This window comes from Epinephelus fuscoguttatus, linkage group LG16 (genome assembly GCF_011397635.1).
Source record: "Epinephelus fuscoguttatus linkage group LG16, E.fuscoguttatus.final_Chr_v1".
NCBI classification, from domain to species: Eukaryota; Metazoa; Chordata; class Actinopteri; order Perciformes; family Serranidae; genus Epinephelus; species Epinephelus fuscoguttatus.
The window spans coordinates 36398470-36426000 of record NC_064767.1 but is presented as its reverse complement, the minus strand read 5'-3'; the positions used below and the strand labels follow the sequence as shown (position 1 = coordinate 36426000).

At 40.1% G+C, this 27531-nt stretch overlaps 1 protein-coding gene across 7 annotated transcripts in view; it reads right to left on the bottom strand.

Annotated features, from left to right (window-relative positions):
• Positions 1-294: 294 nt before the first annotated feature.
• birc6 (baculoviral IAP repeat containing 6) overlaps positions 295-27531 on the bottom strand; it is a 143689-nt gene continuing 116452 nt past the window's right edge. For all 7 annotated transcript variants that reach the window (XM_049601143.1, XM_049601146.1, XM_049601149.1 and 4 more), the window contains exons 69-73: positions 24234-24395; positions 22934-23011; positions 19466-19654; positions 5544-5678; positions 295-1525 (exon numbers count right to left, since the gene is read on the bottom strand). In XM_049601143.1, the coding sequence (XP_049457100.1) occupies positions 1346-1525; positions 5544-5678; positions 19466-19654; positions 22934-23011; positions 24234-24395 (744 nt within the window). In that variant the 3' untranslated portion in view covers positions 295-1345. The remainder of the gene's footprint in view (positions 1526-5543; positions 5679-19465; positions 19655-22933; positions 23012-24233; positions 24396-27531) is intronic.

The following is a 27531-nucleotide window of genomic DNA, read 5'->3' as shown; positions in this document are numbered from 1 at the left end:
ATACTTTCATAGAAAAACTTAAATGTACTGACAGTGACAGATGGATATCACATAAGGTTTTTTTTTTCTTCTTTCAACCTCTTGACCAATAATCAGAGTATAAACAATGTATTGCACTTTGACACATAACACGAACAAGTCATCATTATTGTGACAACTTGTTTCCAGACTGACATCTTTGCTCGGATGTTCAGTGTCACTGTCTCTCCAGGACTTGCTGTCTCTCTCTGTCGTTGAGGCAACACGGCTGATGTCCTGTCAAATGCAGAAAGAAGCATTCGCACAATCAATGCATTACTTTCAAGCTCCATTTAATGTCCTAGCAAAAGGAGTATGTGACTGTTCTAAGGAGTGAGTAAAATAGAAAGTGCATTTTTTTGTTCACTGGAATTCAACATAATAAAAAAGATCAAAGCAATTTTTTTTATGTCAGATGGAGCAGAATTATTAATTTTGTAGAAATAGCAAAGAAATCAGTAAAGGTACTCTGTTGGAGTATTTGGTGGTATGGTGTAGATCAAAGGCACATCACAGCTTTGTATCTCACTGGGGATTGTTGCACACGCACAGAAAACACATACACATGCACAAGCCTTCAAAATACATTTCCCATGTGGCTCTGACACACAGTCTTACGATCTACAGTCATGTCGATGGAGAAGTTCTGAGAGGCAACAAATGTTTATCCAGAGCATGGTGCTTTTTAATTTGGAGCCTGTAAAAGGGATAACATAGCATTTAAGAATGTCCATCTCAGCCTTTATTGTGGATATGATCCTGGAGAAATCAAATGAAGCAATGGATGACCAGAGGGGCTTTTTATCTCAGATTCTCTTACGTGGGTTTCTTTTTCTCTCATATTTTAAATAGTATCCTTAAAGAATGACCAATATCCTTGGTTACAACTGTTCTCGCTCTAACAGTCAAAAAGAAAAAAAAAGAGGAAATTAACATTCAGTAAACATTCTTCTCTAAAGGTAGTTTCCCTTATATAATCTGTATTTTTTTCTCTGCCAGTATACATAAACAAGTTTAATAACATACCAATCAGTGGTTATTTCACAATTGGAAAAAGCACAAAATGTTTACACTCTTTTACAGGTAAATAAAAGTTTTTGTCGACTGTTTTCAATAAGGGCGTAGCATACTTCATAGTTCATCTCATCGCGTTCCCCACATCCCCTGCTATTTTGCTATTAGATCTTTACATACAAATATTGACAAAGTGGTGGCTTGTGCTCTGAAGCCATCGAGTCTTTACGAGAGTAATAATCATCAGAAGGAGGAGGGAGGACGGGGGAGGGTTCGGAGATGCTGGGGAGGGAGGGGGCGGGAGGGTGGGGACTCATAGTTGGCCCTCACTGCAGTGGCTGTCCTGACTGCCACTGGGTTTTTCTGCATCCTGACTGGGCAGCTCTTTGAGGATGAGGGCGGCGCTCCGTTCTGAGAACTCATCGCCGTCGGGCTCCAGACCGTCGGGACAGGGCAGCTTCAGGAGCTCCTCTCTGAGCTGAGCCGTGTGTCTCTGCAACACACACACAAACATGGTCAGGCTTAACATTAAATAAAACATTAATGGAATATATCACATTTCTAGAGTAACATGGCCAACCTAGCTGTTAAATGATAAGTCTGGAGCTATTCTATATTTATCTTATTGTCAACAAATTTCATGAAAAGACCAAAACCAACAATTTGTAAGTCCATCTCTTGATACACTGACATTTCTACTTTGTCTACGGCTCTCAGTCAGAAGCCCACTGGTTCCTACTGCAGATGGAGATCTTTTAAAACATTTCATAAATAACAAGTTACATCTATCTAGAATTATGGCATCATGGTTGTATGCCTCTGTGAACCCATCAAGTTGCAGTTACAGTTTACATCCGTATCTGTGAAAACACAGATGCTTCACACATTTCTTCCCCCCAGCAGCTCAGACAATCTATAGAATCAGCACAGTTTCAAGGTGGACACCCAAGATAAGTGTCACTAATTTAGTATCTGACCAAAAGTCTCCACCTCTGTTCCTAAGATATGACACTGAACAACAGCCAACAAAGTGTTTTTATCAAAACATTATGATGTCACAGTAAAGCTGACCTTTTGGATATTACATGTCATCACTTCATCACTTTATTCTATTCAATATTTGTGTGAAATTTTGTTGTAATTAATGTATGAATTCCTGAGTTGTGGATGAAAACGTGGTCACAGTGATCTTGACCTTTGACCACCAAATACTAATCAGCCCATCTTTTAGTCCAAGTGAATGTTTGTGCCAAAATTGGAAAAATTTCCTCAAGGAGTTTCTGAGCTATTGCATCCAAAAGAATGAGACAGACAAGGTCAGAGTGACCTTTACCTCTGGCCATCAAAATATATGTACATATATTTTTTACTAGAAACCTGCATAACTATCAATGAGGGCTGTGCCATAACATCTCGTTCACATTGATAGTTATAATCATAATCGCAATATTAGGACTTGTTGATATACTGACATAACACCGTTACCTACGGCAACAACAAGCATTGCTGAAAGCGAAATCTATTATAGATTCTGAGGTTGTTCCAAAAAGAGGAGCAGCTTCAGTAGTGTGGAATGAACTGTGGTGTCCTGAATGTTTTATGAACAGCCCCGGACCTCTCAGACTATTTTAGCAACCTACTGCTCATAGGGAACTCATTCAGCTGCTCCTCTGGCAGTTTAAACTCGAACGCACCCTGAGATCGGATTTCCAACTTGGAAACTCGGAGCAACCGCATCAACCTCGACTTACAAATTCAAGATGGCTGCCGGTCACCTACATAGTGAGTAAACCCAGCAAGCAATAGTCGTGATTTAAACGTATTGGCTATATTTAGCTCCGATTTAGTCTAGCTGCATGTAACCCAAATCTAGCCGATTTAATTTTGAAATTGAATAAATCTAATTTTCGCCATTGCAGATGGCGTGCGGTATGATATTCAATCACGTATGGAGAGTCAACAGTAATTAAAATATGTTTATCTCCATTTTTTGGACATGGTCTCTACATAGCCGTATAATTGAAGATGTCTACACTTTGGCTATGGTTAGACGTCTACCAAATTTTCACTGACAGCCCAAATTCAGCCGTGATTTAGCCTAGACGTCAGGTCTTCATGTAGACGGCTATTAGACGTTTTTTAAACCAAAAAATGCTTGCTGGGAACACTCTGCTCAAGTACTGTTTATAGCAATTTTATCTTATTTGTTTTACATTAGGTCAGCCATATCTGCGGCGTTCATCAGTTGGAGTGCATGATGGTTATGAAGCTGTCTATACTCCATTCCCACTTCCGACCCCCGACCTCTGAGTACAAAACGAACGCACCATTAGTGCAGCCGCTGGCATGGCTGTGGACTCTTATACCCTTTCAGTCAGCAGACATATGTATAACGAACATTACATTTTTCTCTCTGCTCTCCCTTTCTGTGTTCCTTCTCTCTTTTCCTCTTCATGATTAGGTTCACAAAAGCTGGGGAGCCTCTGAGCAGTGTCCCACCTGGGTCAGGAGGTTGTGAAGGTTGACTGACAAGTAATTGACCCCTGTCAGTGTCTGTCTGAAGGGGGCATTAGTCTTGTTAATAGTTTCTGGACAATAATGTAGCTCTGTGACACAGAGGAATAACATCAGGCTTTTGATATACACACAATACTGATTAGTACGGTACATTTTCTTTTCATGGAATTTGTTGACCATAAGAAAAATATACAACATCACCAGACCGATCCTCAAGAGATGAGATAATACACAACAAAAACATGTGTCTCCCCTCCTTAATCATGGGCTCCTCCTAAGTTTTCATCGTCTCCTACGCCCTTAACCCTTCAACTTCTGGAGCTGACACAAAGCACAAATAGAAGAACATCCAGGATGAGGACAGAGCAACATTTTTTCATTTCCAAACATTAAAGCTAAGGAGCTAGAATCCAGAGTTTTGTCTCCATTGGCCTGCAGCTGTGGGACAGGAGCTGGCTGCTATTAGTGGAGCTGGATTACTTACAGTGGGGTAGTTGTGCTTATTTACCGCCAGAGGGAGAAGAGATGAGAGCTGCCACAGAGACTGGAGACACACAGTTTGTGGGTGGTGGGTATTGTGTTAGAGTGTGTGTCTCTGTGTATATTATGAGTTCCTGTGTGTGTCTCAGAGAAAAGTCGACTGGGGACATGACACAAGGTGGCCTGTCGAGAGCCCGCTGTCCGCTGCAGCCAGTTTGCTGTTAATTAGCAGGACACCAGGGCTCAAACACAAATTGTGTTTACAGTCTGGTTCCTGCATCAACCTCATTTCTTACACAGTACAGAGACAGTACACCTGGGTTCATTTAGCAGAGTAAAGTCAGACTGAATGTGTGAGAGATTCATGCAAAGGCACACAAGTGGAAATGTGGGTTAAGATTCCATAATCAGTCCCTCAATTAGGTTGCAATCTAAAATCTCATTATTTTGCTGTAGAGTTGCATGCAGCCTATTGATTCGCTCTCACCTTGCAGGACCGGAGCTACCCATTGGTTCATGGCTTTAAAGGAGCTAAATGTAAGAAATCTAAAGCAAATAGTCGTAAAATCCTCCTAATATGTCACAGAGACTAAGGAATAATGTTCATAAAACATACTGATCTCACCGACAACAATAGTACAGCCAGAATATTCGCATTTTAAAAAAAATTTTACGGTCCGCAAATCATGTTTATGTTTTGAATTTGTGTTTTGGCCTGTTGCGCCACCCACCGCCGTCTACCAGTCACACAGTCAGTAGAGTCTCAGCATCAGTTACAGTTACGACTGAGCTACAGCAGCACGGCAACCAGCATTAGCAGTGTCCCGGTACATAGCATTAGCAGCCGGCTTCTCCTCAGCTGTATCCTGGCAGCAGTGTTAGCAGCAGAGAAGCCGGACTTGCTCGAATGGTCCGCTGGAAAACTGAAGATCAAGGACGCGGTGACGCGGCCCTGCCACGGCAGCTGCCCGTGGGCAAACAAATCAGTCTCCAGCGTGCTGCTGTCCAGCAACCTCGAATCTGTAGGGGAGGGGGGGCGGACACGACTCAGCGGCAGTATTTTGAATTTCAGTGCAGTAACCATTTTGGCCACATTCTTACATACAGCGCCTTTAAAAACAGAGCCGTGCAGTTTTGATGTTGATATGAGATTAACGGCTCTGTGTCTGATGTTAACCACTGCCACAGGGCTTAGGCCCAAGAACCAAAGCATTAGGAGTACGGATGAGATCATGTTGAGCAGGAGCAGAGCGGTTCGTGAAGACTGTCCCTTCAGTGCTGCATTGTAGGCATCAACAGCTGATCATCTGCATTTTCACTTGCCCCAAGAGTTTCATTGCAAAAATGCACTTAGAAACATCATGACATACATCACAATGTTTTAGAGAGTCTACTGTGATATTAGATCTTTCAGACTGAAACAATCCCCAAAATGGCCCAGAAATCCTGTAAGAGACTTCATAATACTGACTGTTGTGCATTATCAATATATTGAGTACATATAATGACATTACCTTTAGTGCAGCAGCGTGATGAGACATGGTGCGACCGACCCTCTTGTCGCTGCTGTACTGCTGGATGTCAGCAATCCATTCCTCACACTGAGACATGATCTCTGTTCGCTTCAGGTAGAAATGTTTATGGATAACCTGCAAACACATGACACAACAGTGTTCACCAACAGGGCAACAGAACAAAGGCATTCTTCTATGCTGTATAAACATAAAGATACATATCCATAAAGTTAATACAGGCAACATCTCTATAGTCTTTTGCAGTGCGTTTGTAACATTTATAGCCTGACAAGCCTGTAATTTGCAGCTTATTTACTTACAGCTTATTTTATGCAGTATGGGTCAAATTTACAGCGAAGATATGAGACAGAACTGGTGTATGAAACTGTGTTGTTGCACAAATAAAGACAAATCTGCACAAGGTAGTGTGAAATCAGAAAAAGAGGTGATGATGATGCTGCTACTGAAAGGTTTCAATTTGTGCACATAATTAGTGCTCGTCCAAAGGCTTTGTGAGTCCACTTCATGAACAAGTTTCTGGCAAGTTTTGAGATTAGTCAGAGTCTAAGTTGCTACACTAACACAATGTTGGTATGGTTAGTACATCAGTGATGATGAACACTAAGGGTGGGAATCTCCAGGCACCTCACAAGTGAACAAACATTTGCATAACCGATTATAGACATTTGTGAATCAATGCCGAATTCTCCACTTCCGCATCGCGATGCATCTAAGAATCGATTTTTACCCCACCCCTAGCGAATACACACTGCAGAAACATTTCAGTGGTCAAATGTGTCTGTCCGTTGGTCCACCACTTTGGTCCAGACTAAATTCACAAGAACTATTTGATAAATTGCCATTAAATTTAGTATAGATATCCATGATGATCAGAAAATGGATTCTACTGTCTTTGATCCCAGACTTTTTCAGAATTCAGGTCAGAATGTTCCACTGAAATATCTCAACAACCTCTGGATGGCTTGCCATGAAATGCAGTTCAGACATTCAGGTTCTCCTTAGGATAAAATGTAATAACTCTGGTGCTCCTCTGTTTTTTTTTCCTTTGTGTTTAGTGCTAATGAGCAAATGCTAGCGTGCTAACATGGTGGTGGTGAAGATGCCGATGATTTTAGCTTAAAGCATTGTTGTGCATAAAAACAGCCTTGCAGAGCCACCGGCATAGATTTAGACTTTTAAGAGTGACACACATACATGTGACAAGCATCAGAACACCAACATTCATTGTTTTCTTTGTAAGCCTGTATACCTGCAGCATCTGGACACACGTAAACTCATCTGGCTTTGACATATTCCCTCTTTCCAAATTTACATTTTCTAGGCCCGCCTTATTCTGCCTCTGTTTGGCTTCCCCTGACACTCTTACCTTAACCCTAAACAATGGTACTACTCTTGCCCTAAACCTAACCAATACAACCATCAAAGGCGACAAGTAAGCCAAATAGCCAATCATAAGGGGTGTACGGTGGGTCATTCCTTCGCTATCCTACGAAATGCAAATCCACTTCCCAATATCAACCCCTATCAACTCTTAAGCAAGTAGCTGTTTTAGGATCGGCACTTACATCTACTCAACCATGACAATGTTTTCTATCTATATGATGTGTTTGATGGGGAGGATGTCAAATGATGTAACACTGCTGATGTGTGTAGCATGGTCACCCTGTTCCTCCACAGGATAAACTTTCACCAGTCTTTGGTATTATTTGCTGTATAAAAACTCCACCAAACCTCCATGATATCACAGTTATAGTTTCAAAATGCTTACATACTGGCAGATGTTAATCCAGATTTTTATCTGTATACCATAAATGTGAAAACATGTTGAGGAACCTTGCTGATTATTGGGCAGTCACAGAAAATGTGGCTTCATGTCTGTGATCAGTGCCTCTCTGATGAGTCTATCTGCTCCCTCTACAATGGATCTAATGAAATAGATGCCACACATAGCATACAAATTCCTCTTTTACAATGAGAATAATCAACACAATCAACTTCTCTCTTCATCCTCTTCATTACTGAGGGGCTGTTTGTTATCAAGGGTGCTTAAGTCACTCTCTGACATCATATGTACGACACTCTGCTCGAAAGCTGGTGTCAATCATCTACACCCAAGTCCCCTGCCGTCCTGCCCCTTCAGTCGACTTCCTAGCAACAGTCGCCAGGGCCAGGCCATCAGTATGCAGTGAGCGCTGTAGTGGATGTGTCTGTAGTTGCTGCTCTGCTGGTGGAGGGAGTGGATTAGTTATTATGGTGTCTGCTGATTTGCAGTTTACCAGTAGAGGAGAGGCAAAGAGGAAGCAGAGAGGGTTTGAGGACCGCTTTAATCTCTCCCTTCCTTCTACAGTACATCTCCCTCTGCTCTCTTCATTTTCATTCCATCTTTGTCGCGACTTCCCATCTCTCTTCCTCTGTCTATTGTTCCTCCCACCCAACCCCCCACTCCCTCTGCTCCCTAAGTTACATTCAGTGAGGTGGGTCTCCAGCTAGGGGAAATGTTTCAAGGTCACAGATGTGTGGTAAACATGGCCAGATCGGCTGTTGCTCATGCTTTCTGGAGAACGAGACAAGGTACATGAATCGAAACACAGAGTCCACATACAACCCATGATAAGAAACATAAAGACAGAAGCACATGCCTGACATTATGCATAGATATGTTAAGATATGTGGTTTAAAGGGGTTGTTTTCCCTGAGGAAATATGTCGCGAGGGCAAGCAGCCATTTAACTTTTGGTATTTGGACATTACCATCAATCACAGCTCTGGACAGAAGCTCTATATGCAAACCATCTCTGATCATAAAGCAAAGGATGAGACTGTTGACAAATGACCTTTCAGAAAATACATGTTTTTACACACACACACACACACACACACACACACACACACACACACACACACACACACAGGTACATAGAGAAATGTACACACAAGTACATTCAGCTCATATGTGCAGTCAGAGACAAGGTTCTCTGATGGAGAGCCCTGGCTGGCAGATAAACCCAGTGACCTTTGAGGTAATGCTGTCCACTCATTATTCCACAGGGCAACTGAGGGAGGAGGAGAAGCCGAGGAATAGATGTGTGCAAACGCTCAACACATAAAGGGTCAAGGGCAAGAGTAAACCGTGCAGCCATTAACAAGTTCCTTATTCTTAGTTTTCTGTGTTCCATCAGTGGAGTGCCGAGGCCTCAGGTCCCTGTCCGACTAACACTGACCACAGCCCTGACCTACTCCCATACTGGAGTATAAATATTTCCAACTCTGATGACCACAGCACAGACTCCCATGATGCAAAACTACATCATCAGCAAAGTAAAACAGGTTTATAGCACAAACTGAAGCACAGCTTATTCTCAACAAACTGTCATCTATTTGGTACAATATCCCGCCACCTCACTGAAACAGCAATCTGCATGACATATCCTTTCAAAGCGAGCAGTTACTTCAGTTGGAGACCTCCACGTGGGGAAGACAGACAGGACAGGAGAAAACTCTGACCAATCAATGCATTCAGTCCGAATGCAATGATTGGTCGGAGTTTTATCCCCAGAGCCACAACACCAGTGAGACTAAAAACTTTTATTTTTAAGACTGATTCCTCTCTTGGTATCTCTATGCTAGCTGTACTGGTATAATTGTTTGGGGTCAGGACCAACCAACCTTTCTCTCTCTACAAGTGCCAAATGCCCAGCAATTTATGGTGAATTCTTGCAGCCTTTCTCAATAGTGGAGAGTATGCTAAGTTATTTGAATTCTTTTAAGCTTAAATTAAACAGTAATGCATTTGAAAAAATGTATTTTGTTTTGCAGAAAAACTGGAAATACAGCGGTTGTATGCGTTCACAAAGCATTTACATTCATGTCTGTCCAGACTCATGTAATAGTGAAGACCTTGAATGAATTTACTGAAAAAGTATAAAGTGAAATTTTGGTCCAAATCGTAGTTGTCACTATATTGATGTATGATTCCATACTGTCGTAACTGATTGACAGCTTTTACACTGAAGTACAGAGGACTGATAGAGACCTTCATCATTTGGTGCAACAACAGTCACTTGAAGCTCAATATCAGCAAAAACAATGAACTTGTGGTGGACTTCCAGGAGAAGAGAATAGACAACAAAGTTGTAGCCATGACAGTAGACAGTATTTCAAATATGGATGTTGTTGCAAAGAAGCTACATATTCTAAAACGTAGATTTTTCACACACATCTTCAACCCAACAGCACAGAAGATATATACAATCAGCAGTGTTAAGGTAGAAAGCCAAGATTAGTGTCACCAATTCACCATCTGACCAAATGTCTCCCCTTCTGTTCCTGAGCTATGGCATTGAATCATGGTTAAAAAAAAACAAACAAAAAAAAAACCCAAAAGCAATATGATGTCAAAGTGAAATTGACCCTCAATTTTCTGGATATAGAGTGCCACCACTTCATCTTTTTATTCTAGTAGACATTAGAGTATAAGTTCCTGATTTGTGGCCAAAAACATGTTTTGTAAGGTCAGAGACCTTTGACCACCAAACTAATCAGTATACATGAGTATAATGGATGTTCATGCCAAATTTGAGAAATTCCTTCAAGGCATTCTTGAGATATCACATTCAAATGAATGGGACACACAGATCACCTGATAAACATGATGCCTCAAGTCAGGGCTGTTGCTGTTGAGGAGACATTAATATGCTACTTCCTCACAGGAAGGTAAAAAATGTATCACTTGTTTTCAGTATTAGATCTCATCATATTGGCAGTGGTATTACAAATGTCAAACTTTACCTAGCTTTAAAATAATCCCCTTAATGTCCCTGGTTTGTCTGTGACAATATAAAAAAACAAAAGCTGAAGTATTATTGGAAGTCACATGTAATATGTACAGTGCTGTATAGTGCAGATGTTAACAGTTAAAGTTCAGGTAGCAATGTACAGCACCACTATACCAAACTTTTTTATTTGGTTTTATTACCATACATTTATACCTCCCAGCTGTAGATGGAGTCCTGGGTTTTGCCAGGCTACAGGCAAAGGTAATCAGACTCTGTAATTAAGGTGTTGATGCTGGAGAATGTTTTTTTTCTATGACGATGGCTGGAAAGTCTTTCCAGACCACCACTAGTTAGCTGTATTAGCACTAGTTAGCACTATTATATCTGCTGAGCTGCCAGCACCCAGGAAACTACTTCCCCCATTGCAACTTGATACACACATATAGGCAAACACATATACTCTTAAAGAAAAGGTAACACATGAGTCTAACTGCTTGGTTATAGCAAGACAGAGATGTCTCACTAAAACCAATCAATAATGCAGCCATAGAAAGAACTCATAGGAGCAATCCAATTCCCTGTCAGGACAGCCTCCTACCACTTTGTGCTGCGTGTTAGAGTGTTACTATGTGATACTGTACGCAGTGAATGGGAAGGATTTTGTGTGTGACTGAAGGTGCTACTGCACATATTTCCTTGTTCTGTGCAGCAGTGGAAGGTTCACTGAGTGCAGCTCTCAATCCATATGAGCATGGCCTCCAGACGTCAGCCGAAGAATATATGGAAGTAGGTTCAACCTCCAATGCTACCCCCCACTCCCTCTTCCTCACAGCTATGAATCTGATGTTCTGGTCTATGACACTGACCCTCACCTTATGGTACTGAACCATGAGCAGAAACAGTATTGGTGCTATTTGCCTGAGATGATGTGAAGCTAGTTAAGGATGTCAACTTGTCAGTGGTTCCGAAGGCCTTTTTACACTTCAGTTCAGACGTAAATATGACAATGCTGGCTCTGCACTCAAACACACAAACATACAGCTTGCTAACATCATACACACAGTGAGGTCCTTCCTTACCTCAAACATGCACATTTACAAGTGTACTCTCGTTCTCTCTATCTCTCACACACACAATGATCCATATTTTAACATGCGACCCATTGTCCTTAATTCCACCTGACAATCTGCTCCTGCATAATTCAAGCCTGTACTCCACTCTGTAGCTCTCTCTCTATAAATAGCACGTGGAAACACTGGATTCTCACACACACCCATCAAAAATAAAATCTTATCTATGCAATAGGATCCCACTAATCCAATGCTCAAATGAACTTAAAAAAAAAAAGTAGCACCATCGGCAGCATGGCCCCATGGGACAACAATGTGGATGCATATGAGTCTTGATAATAATCCTATTCAAGATGGGATTAGTGTCACCAATTCCGTAACCGGCCAAATATTTCTCCTTCTGTTTTTGAGTTATGACATTGAATAATTGCCAAAAAAGTGTTTTTGCAGATCATTATTATGACAAATTGAAGCTGACCTGTTGGATATAAAATGCCATCACTTTGTTTTATTCTATTACATATTTGTGTAAAATTGTGCCTTATGAATTCTTGATTTTAGGTTACAGTGAACTTGACCTTTGAACATCAACACTCATCTTTGAGTCCACTTGGATATTTGTGCCAAATTTGAAGAAATCCCCTCAAGGTGTTCTTGAGATATCACATTTTAGAGAATGAGCCAGACACAAGGTCACAGCAACCTTGACCTTTAACCACCAAAAGTTAATCAGTTCATCATCGAGTCTAAGTGGATGTTTGTGCCAAATTTAACAAAAAAAAAAAAAAAAAAAAATCCTCTTGAGGCATTCTTGAGATATCGCATTCACAGGAATAGGACAAACATCCCAAAAAAGATCATGATTCCAGCCACGTCTATCTCTGGCGCAGAGGCGTAAATATTACTCAAGTCAATAAATCAATCGATTTTGATTAAAGCAATATTTTCATTACACCTCACAGTTTAACAGTGTTGGACAAAACAACCACATTCAATGTCCACTTACTAGCCTGCCCAAGAGCTTCCAACTGTTTTGAAGATCCTTTTTTTCTGAGCACCTTCAGGAGTTCATTCATGACATTGGAAACTGCAGACAGTGAAAAACTAAACAACTGATAGCAGAAACAATGTGTATGCGGTGAAGAACAGTGAAGCTGTTGCCAGCAAAGAGTCTGCTGTTATTCATCAAGAGTGAGAGACCAGCTGGAACAGCAAAGGTTGATATGGAGGCTTCTGATGAAGCTGTACAACAAAATCAGACAACTACAAGATAGAGGCCAGTTGGTTCACGTGGAGGACATCCTCTAGGACAAGCTGAGCAACTCCATTGATTTTCAGTCATTCTGGAAGAGAGCCTCCAAAGACCTAGAGGGACAGTGGAAGGGAACCATACATATAATGACATACTGGGTTTTCAAACAGAGATAATGCTGAGAGCCAAAGAATGGAGACCTGCAGAGATGGTGCATATCAGCACTCAACCATCAAGACCAGTCACTGAGAGGATCCCTCTCATGCTTACTCATAAAACTGCCACGTGTGTCAAGATTCAAAGTGCAAAAGATGCTGCCTCAGGATGTGCTTAGGCAAGTGAGAGACTTGACAGTGTCAGTCTCGAGACACATCAGCTAAGCTGCAGTGGGGACCACCGCGTCAGCAGACATTGCTGCATCTTCAGCACCAAGGACAGCAGATATTTGCAGCCCGTTCCTGACTTCTGAATCACAGGTCACATCTTTAAATGTTTAATGATGTAAATAGGTCTGGTCTTAAGCTCATTCATGGCATATCCTACACGGCTAGCTATCTACCTTGCTATATCCATGAAAAATAGCAACAAAAAATGACAACAAGCATGATGGAGACTGGTGTAGCTAATTAGATTGTTGTAAATTAAACAGAAGAAACTCTCAGGGAAAGAAAATGGCTGTGTGAGGTTTTGCAAGTTGTCAGTCATGGTATCAAACCAAATCCATATTAAATAAGAGGTTTTGTTTGGCCTAAAGCAGGCCAGATCGGGTGGAAATCTGAAAGGGATGGGGATCAGGCACATCTGTCAGAGCAAATAAAACATGAGCTTACAAATATGTCTAGATCCCAGGCTAACAAGACCCACTAGTATATCAACAAGATGAGAAAGTAAGGGGAGATGCAGATGATATCCTCAAAAGTGAAATAAAGAGTGCTAGATTATAAAGCAGACGTTTTATGAATCAGGCCCAAAGATAACTACACTATTGGCAAGACGGGTTCGATATGGTATTTTTATGCCATGTTTGCACTGGATGCCGAAGCAACCTGATATGTCAACCGTTGCCCAAGCAGTCCTGAGCAGTTGCCTGGCCTTTCATTCCAGAAGCACATTTCTCTGTGCCAGTCAGCAAGATATTCTGCTCCTCGTATCTCTTCTACTCACATGTAGAGCTGTGTGTGTGTGTATGTGTGTGTGTGTGTGTGTGTGTGTGTGTACTTGTCTCTTTTGCTCTCTGTTTAGGCACAGCTGACAAATATGTGGAATAAGTAAACATGGAATGCATATTCTATAATTTATTATAACCAGATCATTTATACCATATCTGATATATCTTTAACATCCTTCATAATAGATTATCAGTGTTTTCTTGCCCTATTTGACTGCAGCTTGTGGCAAAAATAGACTAGACACGTAATCTATTGCTGCCAAAGGCAACTTGGCTGTAAGGCTCAGGCCGCGAGGCATCCTCTGTGAACAACCCAACTAGTTAACATGGGAGTTGAAAAGAAGCAAGCAGCGCTCTACAGAAAATCAATGTGCTTTGTGGCACTTCCGTGTCCAGTGTGAACCCAGCTTTAGTGTCATATGCAAAGCCATTTCTCTTCTAAATATGGCATGTCATATTGTCGCAGAGAAGCTCATTTGAAGTTTGCTACATGACATCTGGGGAGGCCTGCAGATTACTGGGAGAGTGTAATGTGGCCAGACAAGATAAAAATCTAACTTCAACATCTGGCAAATATGTGATATGATTTTTATGATGTAAATGTAGTATTGTAGCAATTAAAGTGAATGACACTGAGAATTGATTCCAGAAATCTATAAAAGAGACAATGTTGTATCTGTGGCAGACATCCACTTCACTCTATAAATCATTCAATATGCCGCCATCATGTTAGTCATTGCCTATAGATTTCGTATTTGATTTGTGAATGCTTGGTCCTCTTCAGACAGCACTGTAATTTATTACTTATTTATTGTGTCCTTTTTAAGCACAAAGAAATACAATCAATTTATCAAACCATGAAATACTGTTTAAGAGACAATTTATAGTCATAGGCATGTTCTCCTCACATTAGGTGACATTATTTTGTACAAGTTTTCACAGTGGATTTTTCTCCTTGTGGTTTCATTCATATAAACATTTTGCAAAAGCATTTGAGAAAATGTAGGAATGAAATGAGAGCCACAACCTTGAACTGTAATAAATAGCAGAGGTCTAAATGTCTAAATGGATATCTGCAGGAAGGCAATGACTACTAAATCCACTGCTCATGGCTGGTTGTCTTCCTCTCTGTGTCGATGTTTGTCTCAGCTGAGGACTTAAAGGTGCTAAAAGGCCAGGGGTGAGAAAAGCACATGGGAGTATCTCACCAAGCTTAATTGAATTTCTGTGTGCCTATGTGTGAGATTGCTCAGCCGGGTGGCATTGCCATGTCCTACTAAGTCCCCTCAATATCTCTCGGTCCAACGGTCCATTTCACAGAATGGCTTGGTGATGTCATGGACCCGTTTCTTTTTTTTTCTTTAATCCCTGCACTGCCTGCTGTGCAAAGGCCAGATAGACTTATATATTTCACCTTCAAATCCCACAGAAATACAAGCAGCACTTGCCATGGATACATGAGGTGAATAATGTTACTCATACAAATACTCACATCCAGAACATTTTACTCATATCCTGAAGAAAATCTTAACTACAAAGCATCTGAAACCCTGTGGTACTGTTCAATTCCTTGACAAATTTGACATATCCAACACAGTGAACATCCAACACAGTGAACAACACATCTGCTATTATTTTTTGTCAAAGTGACCTCATTGCTGTGTGGTTATGCAGTGCATATTTCTAAAATCCAATAAAAGGCAGTACAAGAGGCTTCCTAGACGGCTGGAAAATGAAACACAAAAATCATTATATTTTCCTGTGATTCACAAAAATAGGGCCCAGTGAGATTTTTGCTATGTCTATATTATCCCCATCATTTCTTATAGCTATGATTGTACTCTCTGTAATCTATGTAATGCTGAATGATTGGTTTTATTTTAAAATGAGGAGTGCAACTGTTAAATCACAATCATATTATTATCATTGTCTTAGTAAGATGTAAAAAAGTTGGATTAAAGTTTAGTAGGCGACTGTTGACTTTGTCCACTATTATAAAATTGTCAGCAGCTAAGCTGTAGCTAACATTAATTCAGTAAGATGGTCAAACTTAAAAGATTAACTTCTTGCCTTCTGCATGCCCATGACTGTGATACTTTGGCCACATCCACACTGATATGTTTTTTTTTTTGTTTTTTTTTTGGACTGTGTCATCATTTCCAAAGGTCTCCATATTAGGGTTCCAAAACACCAGAGTAATGTGGACACTAGGCACATAAACGTAGCAATAGTTACGCATTTTAAAATGAAAATGTTAAAGTGTGAAAGCAGTGTAAATCTCAACCAAAGATAGTTTTCTCAAAAAAGAAATGCCAGTTTGCATCATTTTGATATTTGAAAAAAATAGTCTAAACTGTGTCACTTTTTTTGTTATTAAAAGAGACTTGCAGAATGATGTCTCTACATTATTAATCTAACTGGTTGCATCACAAACTAGTTAGCTGCTAGCTTGATGGTTGTCCAGCATGACAGACAGTTGGTAGATGGCTAAGTGATCCCAAAATCCCCTGTTAAATTTGTGCGCATATCAGGGTCTATCAACCAGACAGGTTACCAGTCGATATCCTCTGGATTAGGTCTGTGACGAAGCTTGTCAAATAATAATTGGAAGGCTAACAATAGCTCAACTAGCTAAGTTGAAAGCTGTCAATGGTGTTATTACACTTGACAGACGCAACATATGAACCTCAGGTGGGAATCTTAACGCAGGTACCAATAAATAATTTCATGATTTTCTTGTACTGTTAAATAATTACAGCAATCATGTTTTTTGTTTGTTTTGTTTTTAACTTAATGTTTACCGTTTTTTTGTTTTGTTTAAAAAACAAAGTTAGCTCAGATAATTTGTAGTTAGACTTTTCACTGACCAATTGATTTGATAGAAAGCAACCCCGGAGGATATGAAGGACAAGAAATTGCATAATTTTAACAAATTTTCATGTAGGAACGTACTTGTGATTATGCTTGGTAGAAATGTATGTCATTCAATACCACCTTGATCACCAACAGTAGGTCTGGCAATGATTTTACAGAAAGTAATTCAAATATTGGTCAGAAGACTTAAAAACAAATATTTCTGCTCAAATCGTTGAGCCCAAACTCTTATTTGAATTGTGATAGCTTTAATAACTCAATATAGCAGTAATCTAAGCTTCAACATGTCCTTCCAGAAACCTTCACATGACAGCATACAGTTCTCATGTTTTTCCTCATGTAATCCTGTCAAGGGGATTGGATCACTATCTTTCTCTCTCTCTGTTTTCCCCTTCTCCCTTTCATTTTTTCCCCATCCAACGCGCTCCTCTTCCTACGTTTCTCTTTCTTGACATTTCTGAATGAACCTGCTCTGGATGAGTAGGCTGAAAGATTGTTATCTTCTCCAGAATCATCCGTCTTACCACGGACCATTTAAAGGATCACATTATATCAAAAAATAGTGAGGAAGAGGGGGGGAAGGAGGGATAGGCAAACCTCCAGACGATGTCATCTACTAAGGAATTAATAAGAGGGGAATTTATTATCTGACGGTGCTCCCCAACAACCCTCAGGGAGGAGAGGTTGCTTTTCATTTCTCTTTAGGTTTCTGGACTGAAACTGGTGGAAAAATATCAAGAAAGGCAGAGGTATGTAGCTAACATATATTATGGAAATGATTCTGTATCATACTGAAACTCTGCATTGAGAATGGAATGAAAAATAAAAACCTTGTGAAAACTAATCAAAAATATAAATGGCTGCCTCTGCAAAGAACCAAAAGCAGTGAATTCATTAGAAGTAGGGTTAGTAGCATGTAGTGAAGACATGGGTCCATGCTAAAGGTCTGCAACTCAGGGCAAGCCCAGCATTCAGGGTAAAGATTTATTCTGAATGGGTCCAGGACAAGGGGTTATCCCCAGGTCTTCAAAGTGAAACTAATGCTGAAGTACCTTAAACCTGCATTCTTTCTAACAGCCAGCAGGGGGTGACTTCAGTGGTTGCAAAAAGAAGTCTGACTTTATGCAAGTCATACTTGTTAATTATGGTCCCATTTAGAGTAAAATAGACCATAGTGGTGACCTCAGACTCCCAGTTAGATCTACCTGTCACTCCATCATAGCTCCACCTGCTCATTCGAATATGGTCACTTCTGGCTCCACAAAACCACGATGGCGACCGCCAAAATGACAAACTACAGGCTTACAAACAGTGGTCCACAAAACGATGGGTGACGTCGGGGTGGCTATGTCCCATCTTTGATAATGTTTGTGGTTCAAGCCATTTTTGCACGTGCACTGCAGGTTCAGGTCATGTGTGGGCCCTAAATGTTGGTAGCATTATTTAACGTTTAATGTTACAAATAACCACTCTTTTTTACTCTTAAAATTACAACAATGTACTGCAAGCTTAATGATAATGCCCTTGTCTTGCTTCATCTCAAACTCTGCAGCATTCTATCCTTCTTCCTCTCCTCATCAACAAATACCATGTTTATATCATAAAAATATTGTAATCATTGAAAAACTGGTAGGTTTTGGGTGCATTAAAGAGTTGTACCCCCAAAAAGACTGAGTTTAAGCTGTACCAGGAACTACATGACAATGATGAGTATCAGCCACACAGGATTTCAAAGTTTCTGAACATTCTTGATGAATGCAAGTTCACATACAGTATTTGGAAATTTAAACCCAGGAACACATTGAATTTCAGGTTAACCTCAGACCCAAGGTTAATGATATTAATTTTTCTTTTAATCCCTGTGTACAAAACAGACCAATCTAAATTGAGGTGGATTTGTTATATCTGCCAATTTCTAAGAAGAGATATGGACAACACCATTTTCCAAGACAGTGTACTTCATGAAACAGGGTTCTCTGCGAATCTTCCAGCAGTGTAAGACTGAATCGGGTGCTTTTTAGTCTGAGGACAGCACAACTTCCAAAAAACAAGTGACTGACCCACTTGTGCTTCAGTTCCCTTTTGCCCCTGTAAACTGTATGCTTTATGTTCCACAACAGATCAAGATGACAGAGAATTGTTGTATATGGGAAAAACCAACACTGGTAAACTTCAATAATTATTCAATATGAAAAATAAACAAACAAGCAAACAAAGAATTAGCCAATCTTGCTAATTTGATCAAAATAAAAATGGCTTCTTTCAAGCACTAAGTTTGCATGTTTGCTGGTATGCATTTTTATTGTTCTATTTATCTAATTCTTACCAACTTTATCTCCTTTTTTTTTGTCTTGCAAGTTTTAGTATGATGGGTCATTGTCTAATATAGGAAGTATAAACTCAAACACACCCAACTGACTTGCAAGCAAGTGTTTGCTTAAATGATCTGTTTGTGTTTTGCTTCACAAAAAGTTTCCTAGTCAGGTTCAGTTCCTTAAAGATTTAGCCTGTTCATGTGGATTTGGAAAGAATTTGTAAACTTGCTTTTCATCTTCATGTTCTTATCACATGTGGTGAGCCAGTTTCCTTCTGTTAAGCAGTTTCTACGAGGACAGGTTAGTTACTGTGCCTCTGCTGCCCTGTGAATATGGCTGTGTATGTGTTTCATGCCAGTGCAGCACTTTAGTTCCCACAAACAATGGCATCTAAAAGGTCTGAATTAGTATCAAAGCATCCTTTTAAACACAACAAAACACTTCTTACCTCCTTGAAGCATGGTGAGGGGTTGCGCATCTGTTCCAGCATGGCCCATTTGACGGTGGCCTGCCTGATGTTGCCATCATATTCCCGTGAGCTCTGGGTACCACTGGGAGTCCCGCGGGAGCGTTCATACCCTGGCTCATTGAAGTAGGGTTCAGCCACCAGAATGAGGGACTGTACCGACACTAGCACCTAAAGCAGATTGACACATTGAAAAAAAGGCAGGGAGAAATGGAAGTATGAGATGAAAATATTCAGAATTCCCACTATGGTCCAAACAGAAAAACCCATTGTGAACTCTACGCACTTCAACGATATAAAAGGTAGCTTGATCTTCCATAAGAGCTTGAATAAAAACCACATTCTAATACTATTAATATGTCCAACTAATTCAGTATAATTCTGATGTATTGGTGAATTACCCTGATATCCCCTCAGTGTCCTCAACAGTCGAAGCCTCTTACATAATCTTGGCAGTGGTGGACACTTAGAAGAGAGTCGGACAAAAGCAAGGAATATTCTGGACCCATAAAAATATATCCTTCAATATATCTGTATTAACAGCTCGATTAATGCCTTGGCCTGTCTCAAGGAGACTAAGGACGTCCTCCAGCATCATTCTGCGCCATTTCAAGCCGCTACATTACCAACAATGACGATCTTGGGCTTGGAGGCCTGCCTGCTGGCCCCAGCCACACTGGAGCTGGATGATGTGCACTTGAAAATGCTCCATCAAGTGGATACCAATGACCTTCAACTGCTACGATCTGTCTGTCTTGAACTGGGTTGTCAGGTTTCAGAGCAGATATCTACCCTGGTTGATGACCGCTTGATCTCAGCCCACTCCCCTGTCTCCTATTCACCAACCCCCTTATTTTCCATTATTGATCCACAGCATGCTAACTGGAATGATAATCAATGAAGACGTCTCTATGCACTCTCCAACCTTGCAAATGAGGGAATTATAAAAAAAAGAGGAGGGATCCATTTCCAAGGGCTTCAGCTCACTTGCTGTTGGATCAATATATATGGAAAATGAATGCAAGTTTGTGCATGGCAAACAACCAAAAAATGCTGTGAGTGTGTGTAAACATGCTGCATTCAAGAGCTTGTGTGTTTATTCATAAGCCTGTGCACCACTTTGGACCCAGTAGTTCCTTAATGCTGTACATTTTCTATTGCACACATTACAAGTCCAAACCCTCAAGGCTTTGGATGGTGAAACACAGATAAACTACTCTCTTTACAAAAAGCTTAGTAAGTAAATATATTCCCTTGCCCATAGATAACATTTGACAAAATGTAATTCTCATCAAAAACTGCAGCTTTACTACAACTCAGCTTATACACAGCAGAAATATTAGCATATGGACTGGGGTCAAACCAAAAACATCTCTAAACCTATTCTAATCAGACTATCTGACAGCAAGCGCACAACAGTAAAAGTGCTTCTTCGGATGTGGCATAATACCCTTTTTTTTGCCAAGCCAGTCTTTACATTTAAAGCTAACAGTTCAGCTACAATGGATCTCAGTGAAGCATCACTTTAACTCTACATCCAACAAAAAGTTTCAAAGTAAAAATGAAACAATGTTAAGTGTGCCAGGCTTGTCTTCAAAATAGATAATCAAAGACAAGGAATTAACAGAAAAACTATGATTACCAACTTGAGGTTGGATGACTGTTAACCAGTCAACTTGCACTTACAGTTGACATCCATGTCTGTGAAAACATGGCTTTACACACATCATTAACCCAGCAGCTCAGAAAATCTATACACTCAGCACCGTTTCAAGGTGGACACCCAAGATTAGTGTCATCAATTCAATATCTGACCAAATGTCTACCCTTCTGTTTCTGAGTTATGGCATTGAGTAATTGCCAGAAAAGTGTTTTTGCAGAACATTATGATGTCAAAGTGAAGCTGACCTTTTGGATAAAAAATGTCATCACTTCATCATTTTCTTTTAGACTTATGTGTGAAATTTGGTCATAATTGGTAAATAAATTCTTGAGTTATGGCCAAAAACATGATTTGTGAGGTCACAGTAACCTTGACCTTTGACATTTGTGCCAAATTTAAGGAAATTTTCTCAAGGCCTTCTTGACACATGTTCACAAATATCAGACCAACGCAAGGTCACATCAACCTTGACCTTTGACCACAAAAACCTCATCTGTTCATCTAAACTAAAGATAGAAATGAACACAAGTACTCTAAGTATTGTACAAATTTGAGGTATTTTACTTGTGTATTTTATTGCGTGCTACTTTATACTTCTACTCCACTACATCTCATAAAAGAATATTGTATTTTTCACTCTACTGCATTTGTCTGGCAGCTTAAGTTACTTTTCAGATTCCAGTTTTCCATCCCTCTCCTGTCCAGTAAAAACCATGTATCTCCAGATGTGCTGATGTTGAATGTTTGTAATAAAATAAAAGATGAAGTGTTCCGCAAGCTAGATGGAGCAAGTGTAACCATGGCAACCTCAGACGGCAAGTATTAATCAAAGTATTGCGATACAATTATTGACAGTCATATGTTGCATTCCGCCATAAAGTGTGCAGAGTCAATGCAAAATGAAACGTGGTCAACATAATCATGTGTTATAGTGATGACAGTTTGTAGGGAAGTAGGCCTATTTCAGCAGCTCGAACTAATTTATCTCATTCACCATGAATCTTTGTTGTCGCAGACTGCCCCCACACCCCTTCATTTCAAAAACTCATCAGATCTACACAATTCACACAAATGATCTATTTCTGATTCAAAACAACCATTTTCACTTAAAAGTTTGCACAAGTTTGCACCCCTGAGTAATCAGTTCATTGCTGGGTCCAAGTGGACAACTGTCCCAAATTTGAAGATATTCCTTAAAGGTGTTCTTGAGATATTACATTAACGAGACAGGGACAGACAGACAAACGGATGTACAGGTGGATGGAAAACCGAAAACATAATGCCTCCTGCCATGGGTATCACCGGTGCGGGGACATAATATTGCTCAGTCTATCAGGCTTGTTTCAAAATACACAATTTAAAGAAAATGATTTAAAAGAAAAATGAATTAAATCAAGATAATAGAAATGTCATCAGGGACAAAACTACAAACTGAGGATTTTCAGATCCAGGCTAAAAACAGATGGCATCTGAGCTAAACATGTAATCTAATTCTGACTTAAAGATGAGTGATCTGTGTGAGCAGGCATATCCTCGAGGTTCAAATGATACTGGTTTGTGTTTGGCTTGATTAACACCCACGCGCTGTCACCAAAGCAAAATAATAACTTTGCTTTAAAAGGGATCCCTCATGTCAGCCGTTGAAACACCAAGCCCATTAATACAGAGCCTGTGGCAGTGTAATGACAGGGCAGAGATAAACTATAGCCTGTGACACAAAGACTCAGACAACAGCCCTGCTGATCCATTTAGACAGGTGACTCTGTCGTGATGGATCTTTACCTCACCTGTAAAAAGCTTGAGGTCTGTGGGTTCCATTTCTCCTCTGGTCTCCCATGCCACGTGTTGAGGATACTTAAACAAACCTGATAAACACATACATAGAAAAAAAAACTGATGATAAGTTGATAATGGCTCCATCCATTGTTGGATTAGACTTAATAGCAAGGTTTGAAATTAAGCAGTTTCTTTTAGTCCCTATTAAAGTTCAATTAATACTCCTTTGTTTGCCAATGACACTGTTCCCATCATTGATTTGCCTGTTTAAGTCTTTGACTTCAAATCACTGTACTGATTCAACTGGAACCTGTTGCATGGCTTACAGCTGGGTAAGACCAAAAGAGTCCCAGTTCAATTTTGACACCCTGCGGCAACAAGCTTCTTATGATGCATCTTTCCTCCATTTAACCATCCATTCATCCCTCATCAGCCTGCTGAATGACAGCTTCCCCCTGGCTGTACCCCAGCCCCAGGTATTTATTATAGCAGCTGTCAGGGCCCATTATTAAAATACATGTAGACTGTCAGCGGCTGCTTAATGAGGTGCTGCAGATGGGGTGAGCTTAGGCACCTTGACCCCAACTCCTCAATGAAAGGAAGCCAGGACCATGGAAGGAGAGCTAGATATATTCTAGCATGTCTGGAGAAATCCTCAAGGGGATGTCCACTTCCAAATGTCAAGTTTAATTAAAAACTAGACATCTGACAAGGAAGGTTTGCAGATACAAGGGTTTAGTTTGACACTTCAACGCCATATTGGGCTCCTGATGGACAGCTAGGCAGGTTACTTTTCTTATCCTACTCACTATACAGACTGTGGAAATGACCCTCAATCCGAGGCTGTTTTTGTAGATTTGAACTACTTATGTAGTCATTGCTTGTGGCCATAATAAAGTCCATTTCTGTTTAAGTTTCATTAAATGTGAACCAAAACCATGACTAATTGAAATTTAAATGCAAAAGTCCTGTTGTAATTTTGCAATTTTATTTTTCATTTTAAGCAGCTCATTTCAGAATTTTTCTAATTTGGAATTATTATATTGGTAGGGAATATGCGGTATCAAATATGAAAATTAAGTAATTGATGAAAACAGTTTTAATTTGGGCATACATAATCCAAATACAAGTGGTCAAAAAGGCACCCCTACTTCCCTGAGTTATAACTTAAACACAGTGTTATGAGAAAACAGATGTGATTTTTGACTCAAATTGTGTCAATCAGGTTTAAAGAGTTCAAATCTGCAATAATGTGTACATTTGCTTGATTGCAGACTAACATGAACACACTTTGTGCCTTTTTTAACTTACTTTGCCGTCATTGTAGAGGTTAGGGTTAAAGCGCACACTGTGTCCGCCGGTGGTCTCCAGGTTGACCAGCGGAGGAGAGTTGGGATAGTCTTGGGGAAAGTAGACATCAAATTCAAAGCAGCCGTTAGCATATGGGGTGTCGGCTGGGCCTGTGATGAGAACCTGTAAACACAAAGAGAGGAGAAGCTTTGATAAAAACAGACTGAGAAAGGGTTATTAATCACACACATACTGGAGGAGGGTTAATTAAAGAAAGGTGAACGCACTGATAACAGTAAATATGGATTAAACAAAGGGCACACGGCAAACTATCATGGTGAAATGATGCTGACTCTCTTTCAGGCTTTTCCACAGCCACACTGATGTAATTAACAACAAGGCTAAAGGGTGAAATTAGCAGAGAAAGAGTACAGGTCTATCTATAGCACTCATGGCATTTGTAGCAAAAGACAATTTATTTTCCTGAATAAGTGAGATTAGCTCATTAATCAAAGAAACACAAGCACTTAAAAACTGTTATAAGGACCCAAATATCAGGGTTGCATGAGAAATCGTTTCAATATTGACACTGTGATGTGCACATGCACAATAGTCACACTGCAGGTTGTGCCACGTCAAGGAAGGCGAATTAACTGTAACACATCACGGTACAACTTTTTTGCTGCTAGATACAAAAGGAAAAGCTGCAAGGTTATCATTTTCCATGACTAATGTTAGTGGTCAAGTCTTCCTCTTTAAAAACTAGACACACAAGCCAATGGTCTGCCGTCGGTCAATGTTGGGCCACTGGAGAACATCAGTCACCCTAGTTTTTGTGATGTGTCCTGCACCATTGGCCCTCGTCAGCCCCTGTTGGATTTTTTTTTTTTTTTTTTTTTTTAGCCCATTTAGCATGTCAGTGTCTGTGATAGCAGAGCCGGTCAGTGGATTAAATCACTCTGATTGGCAGTTCAGCTCAGCGTGTGAGAAGAGAAATGGAAGTGAAGAAAGTGAACAAAGAGCCTAAGTCAAGAGGGAACAAGACCAAAACAAACTTGTTACATTAAGTAAGATCGTCTTTCTTAAGCCGTTGAGCTCTTTAGCAGAAATGTTTCCTGATGGTTTGTGTAATCGTTTACTAGAGCACAGTAAATATTCTTTGTTCTTTCAACACTGGATTGTGTTGTTAATATACTAACTGGCTAAATCGCTTCAAGATAGTCTTCCTGTTTCCCCTTTTGAATGATGATTACAGACTACCACTGTCTGCTGTTGTGGAGAGTTATTTCCCCTCACTTAGGTGCAGAATGTACATGCTGGTTTGCCGTCGGCTGTAGTATCTGTGGTGTGTGGGACATGTGGACTAAAGCGAGATTTATACTTTTGCGTTGAATTGCCATACCTATGCCGTACCCTTGCCATAGCATGATGTGCACCTCCACAGAGGTGTAACTACACATTATGATGGGACAGACCTTCTGTTTATTTTTGTAAACTGAAAACCATTTCCCTCAGAAGAAACAAAGCTTTTATTTACCTTAATTTCAAAGATAAGAAAGAATAAATTGTAAAGATAATAAAGCACCCCCACAAGCATTTCAAGTCGTCTGTGTGACTTATGCTGGCTTCACATAAGTACAGAAAGTCCACTAATTTATGCAATGAAAAATGTCATAGGCTTATGCTATTAACATTAGCATATTGTATTTGTGGGGAAAATGTGTCTAGTATAAGATAATTGTTTTGCTGATCAACCTTGTGAGTTATAATGGAGCTGAATTTTGTAAAGTTACCTTTGTCAAATGCTACTGTTGTGCCTGGTTTTATATGAGTATAGGAAAACTCCACCAGCCGCTAGGTTAATTTATGCAACATAAAATGTCATAGGCTTGTGCTAATAACATTAGCATGTTTTATTTGTGAGTGAAATGTGTCTAGCAAAAGCATTTTGTCTGTGAACCTCATGAGTTACAATTTGTGAGCCGATTTGTGTAATTGTGTTGGATAGTGTCGCCAGTAAGCCACGTCTTGTGTGTGTTTTGGGTGTGTTAAGAATCAATCAAAATTAAAGCACTTCACAGAAACCCTATCAGTGACAACCATTTTTGAGGTGTAACTGCAAAGCGATGCAGACACACTGCAGCACAAGTTTAAATGCCTACAACGGTGGTGGCCAGTTGTGTAAGATAAGGCGTAGGTTCTGTATAGAGCCGACATACACCTATACATCTGCCTTATTGACCTGAATGCGTGAATAACCCTACAGTAGTCACACACCTGGAACAATCAATCAGAAATGAAGAAGTGTTTTAGATTACAGGAAAAAAACGCCTTCAAGAAATCTACATTAAGTCAAGTTGCCTGGCTGGAAGCTAAATACTACGAAAGAACATTTCAGGGATAAACTGCATGTGTTAGAGGGGCTTAAAAGGACAATTTTAGTGTGCATCGTGTTTTTCTTTTGGAGAAATGCAAACATCCTGACCCTTGCTTAAACTACCACAGTGGTCTTCTTGAGTAGGGCTGTCAGTGTCAGGGTTTGTAAAACTGGGATGACTCTGCAACTACATTTGCAATATTTTCCAGGGCCATCGAGCATCGTTCATGCATTAAGTTTATTTTGACATGAACATTCAGACCCAACACTTTTACTGCACTTCCAACCAAAGTCTGGTGTGGTGCATTTCAAAACTGGAGCCAACTCTGCCTCTGTGACAGGGCTGAACACATGCAACAATGCTGTTTTGGTACTGATGTAAGGATGCAGGGGTGAGGTACAGGGACGCACTGACCCCTCACAGATCATAAGATTTCCACCTCATCAGCCACTGTCCCTTTCTGCTGATGCTGCTCCTTAGGCCCTGCTGTTCTCGGGGGAAAAGTTAATTTTGGTGGTAGGTTTGTATGAACATGTTTGCATAGCAAAACGGTGCACTGCTGTGACAGGTTTTTTGGCTGTGGGCAAAGATCTTTCCTTTTATACCCCACTTTGTTATCACAGCTAGTCTAAAGTATATTATGGTTCTGCTTTGTGATAAAATTACCTTCTGTGCTTCATGGTCTTTGTTGATATTAAAAATGCATGATTTGGCAACTTTTGTCTACATTTTATGGCAAACCATAGAAAAGCTACCTTAAAATACTGTCATATATATATATATATATATATATATATATCTCCACTTTTCCTACATGTTAGTTACTTCCATTCTTTGTCGACCGAACACTGACTACAGAAATTATGCTATAAAAGAAAAAAGGAATGCAGTGATGTGTTCATCTGTTTCTATTTAGTGTCTGACTTTGTTTTTGGTATGCT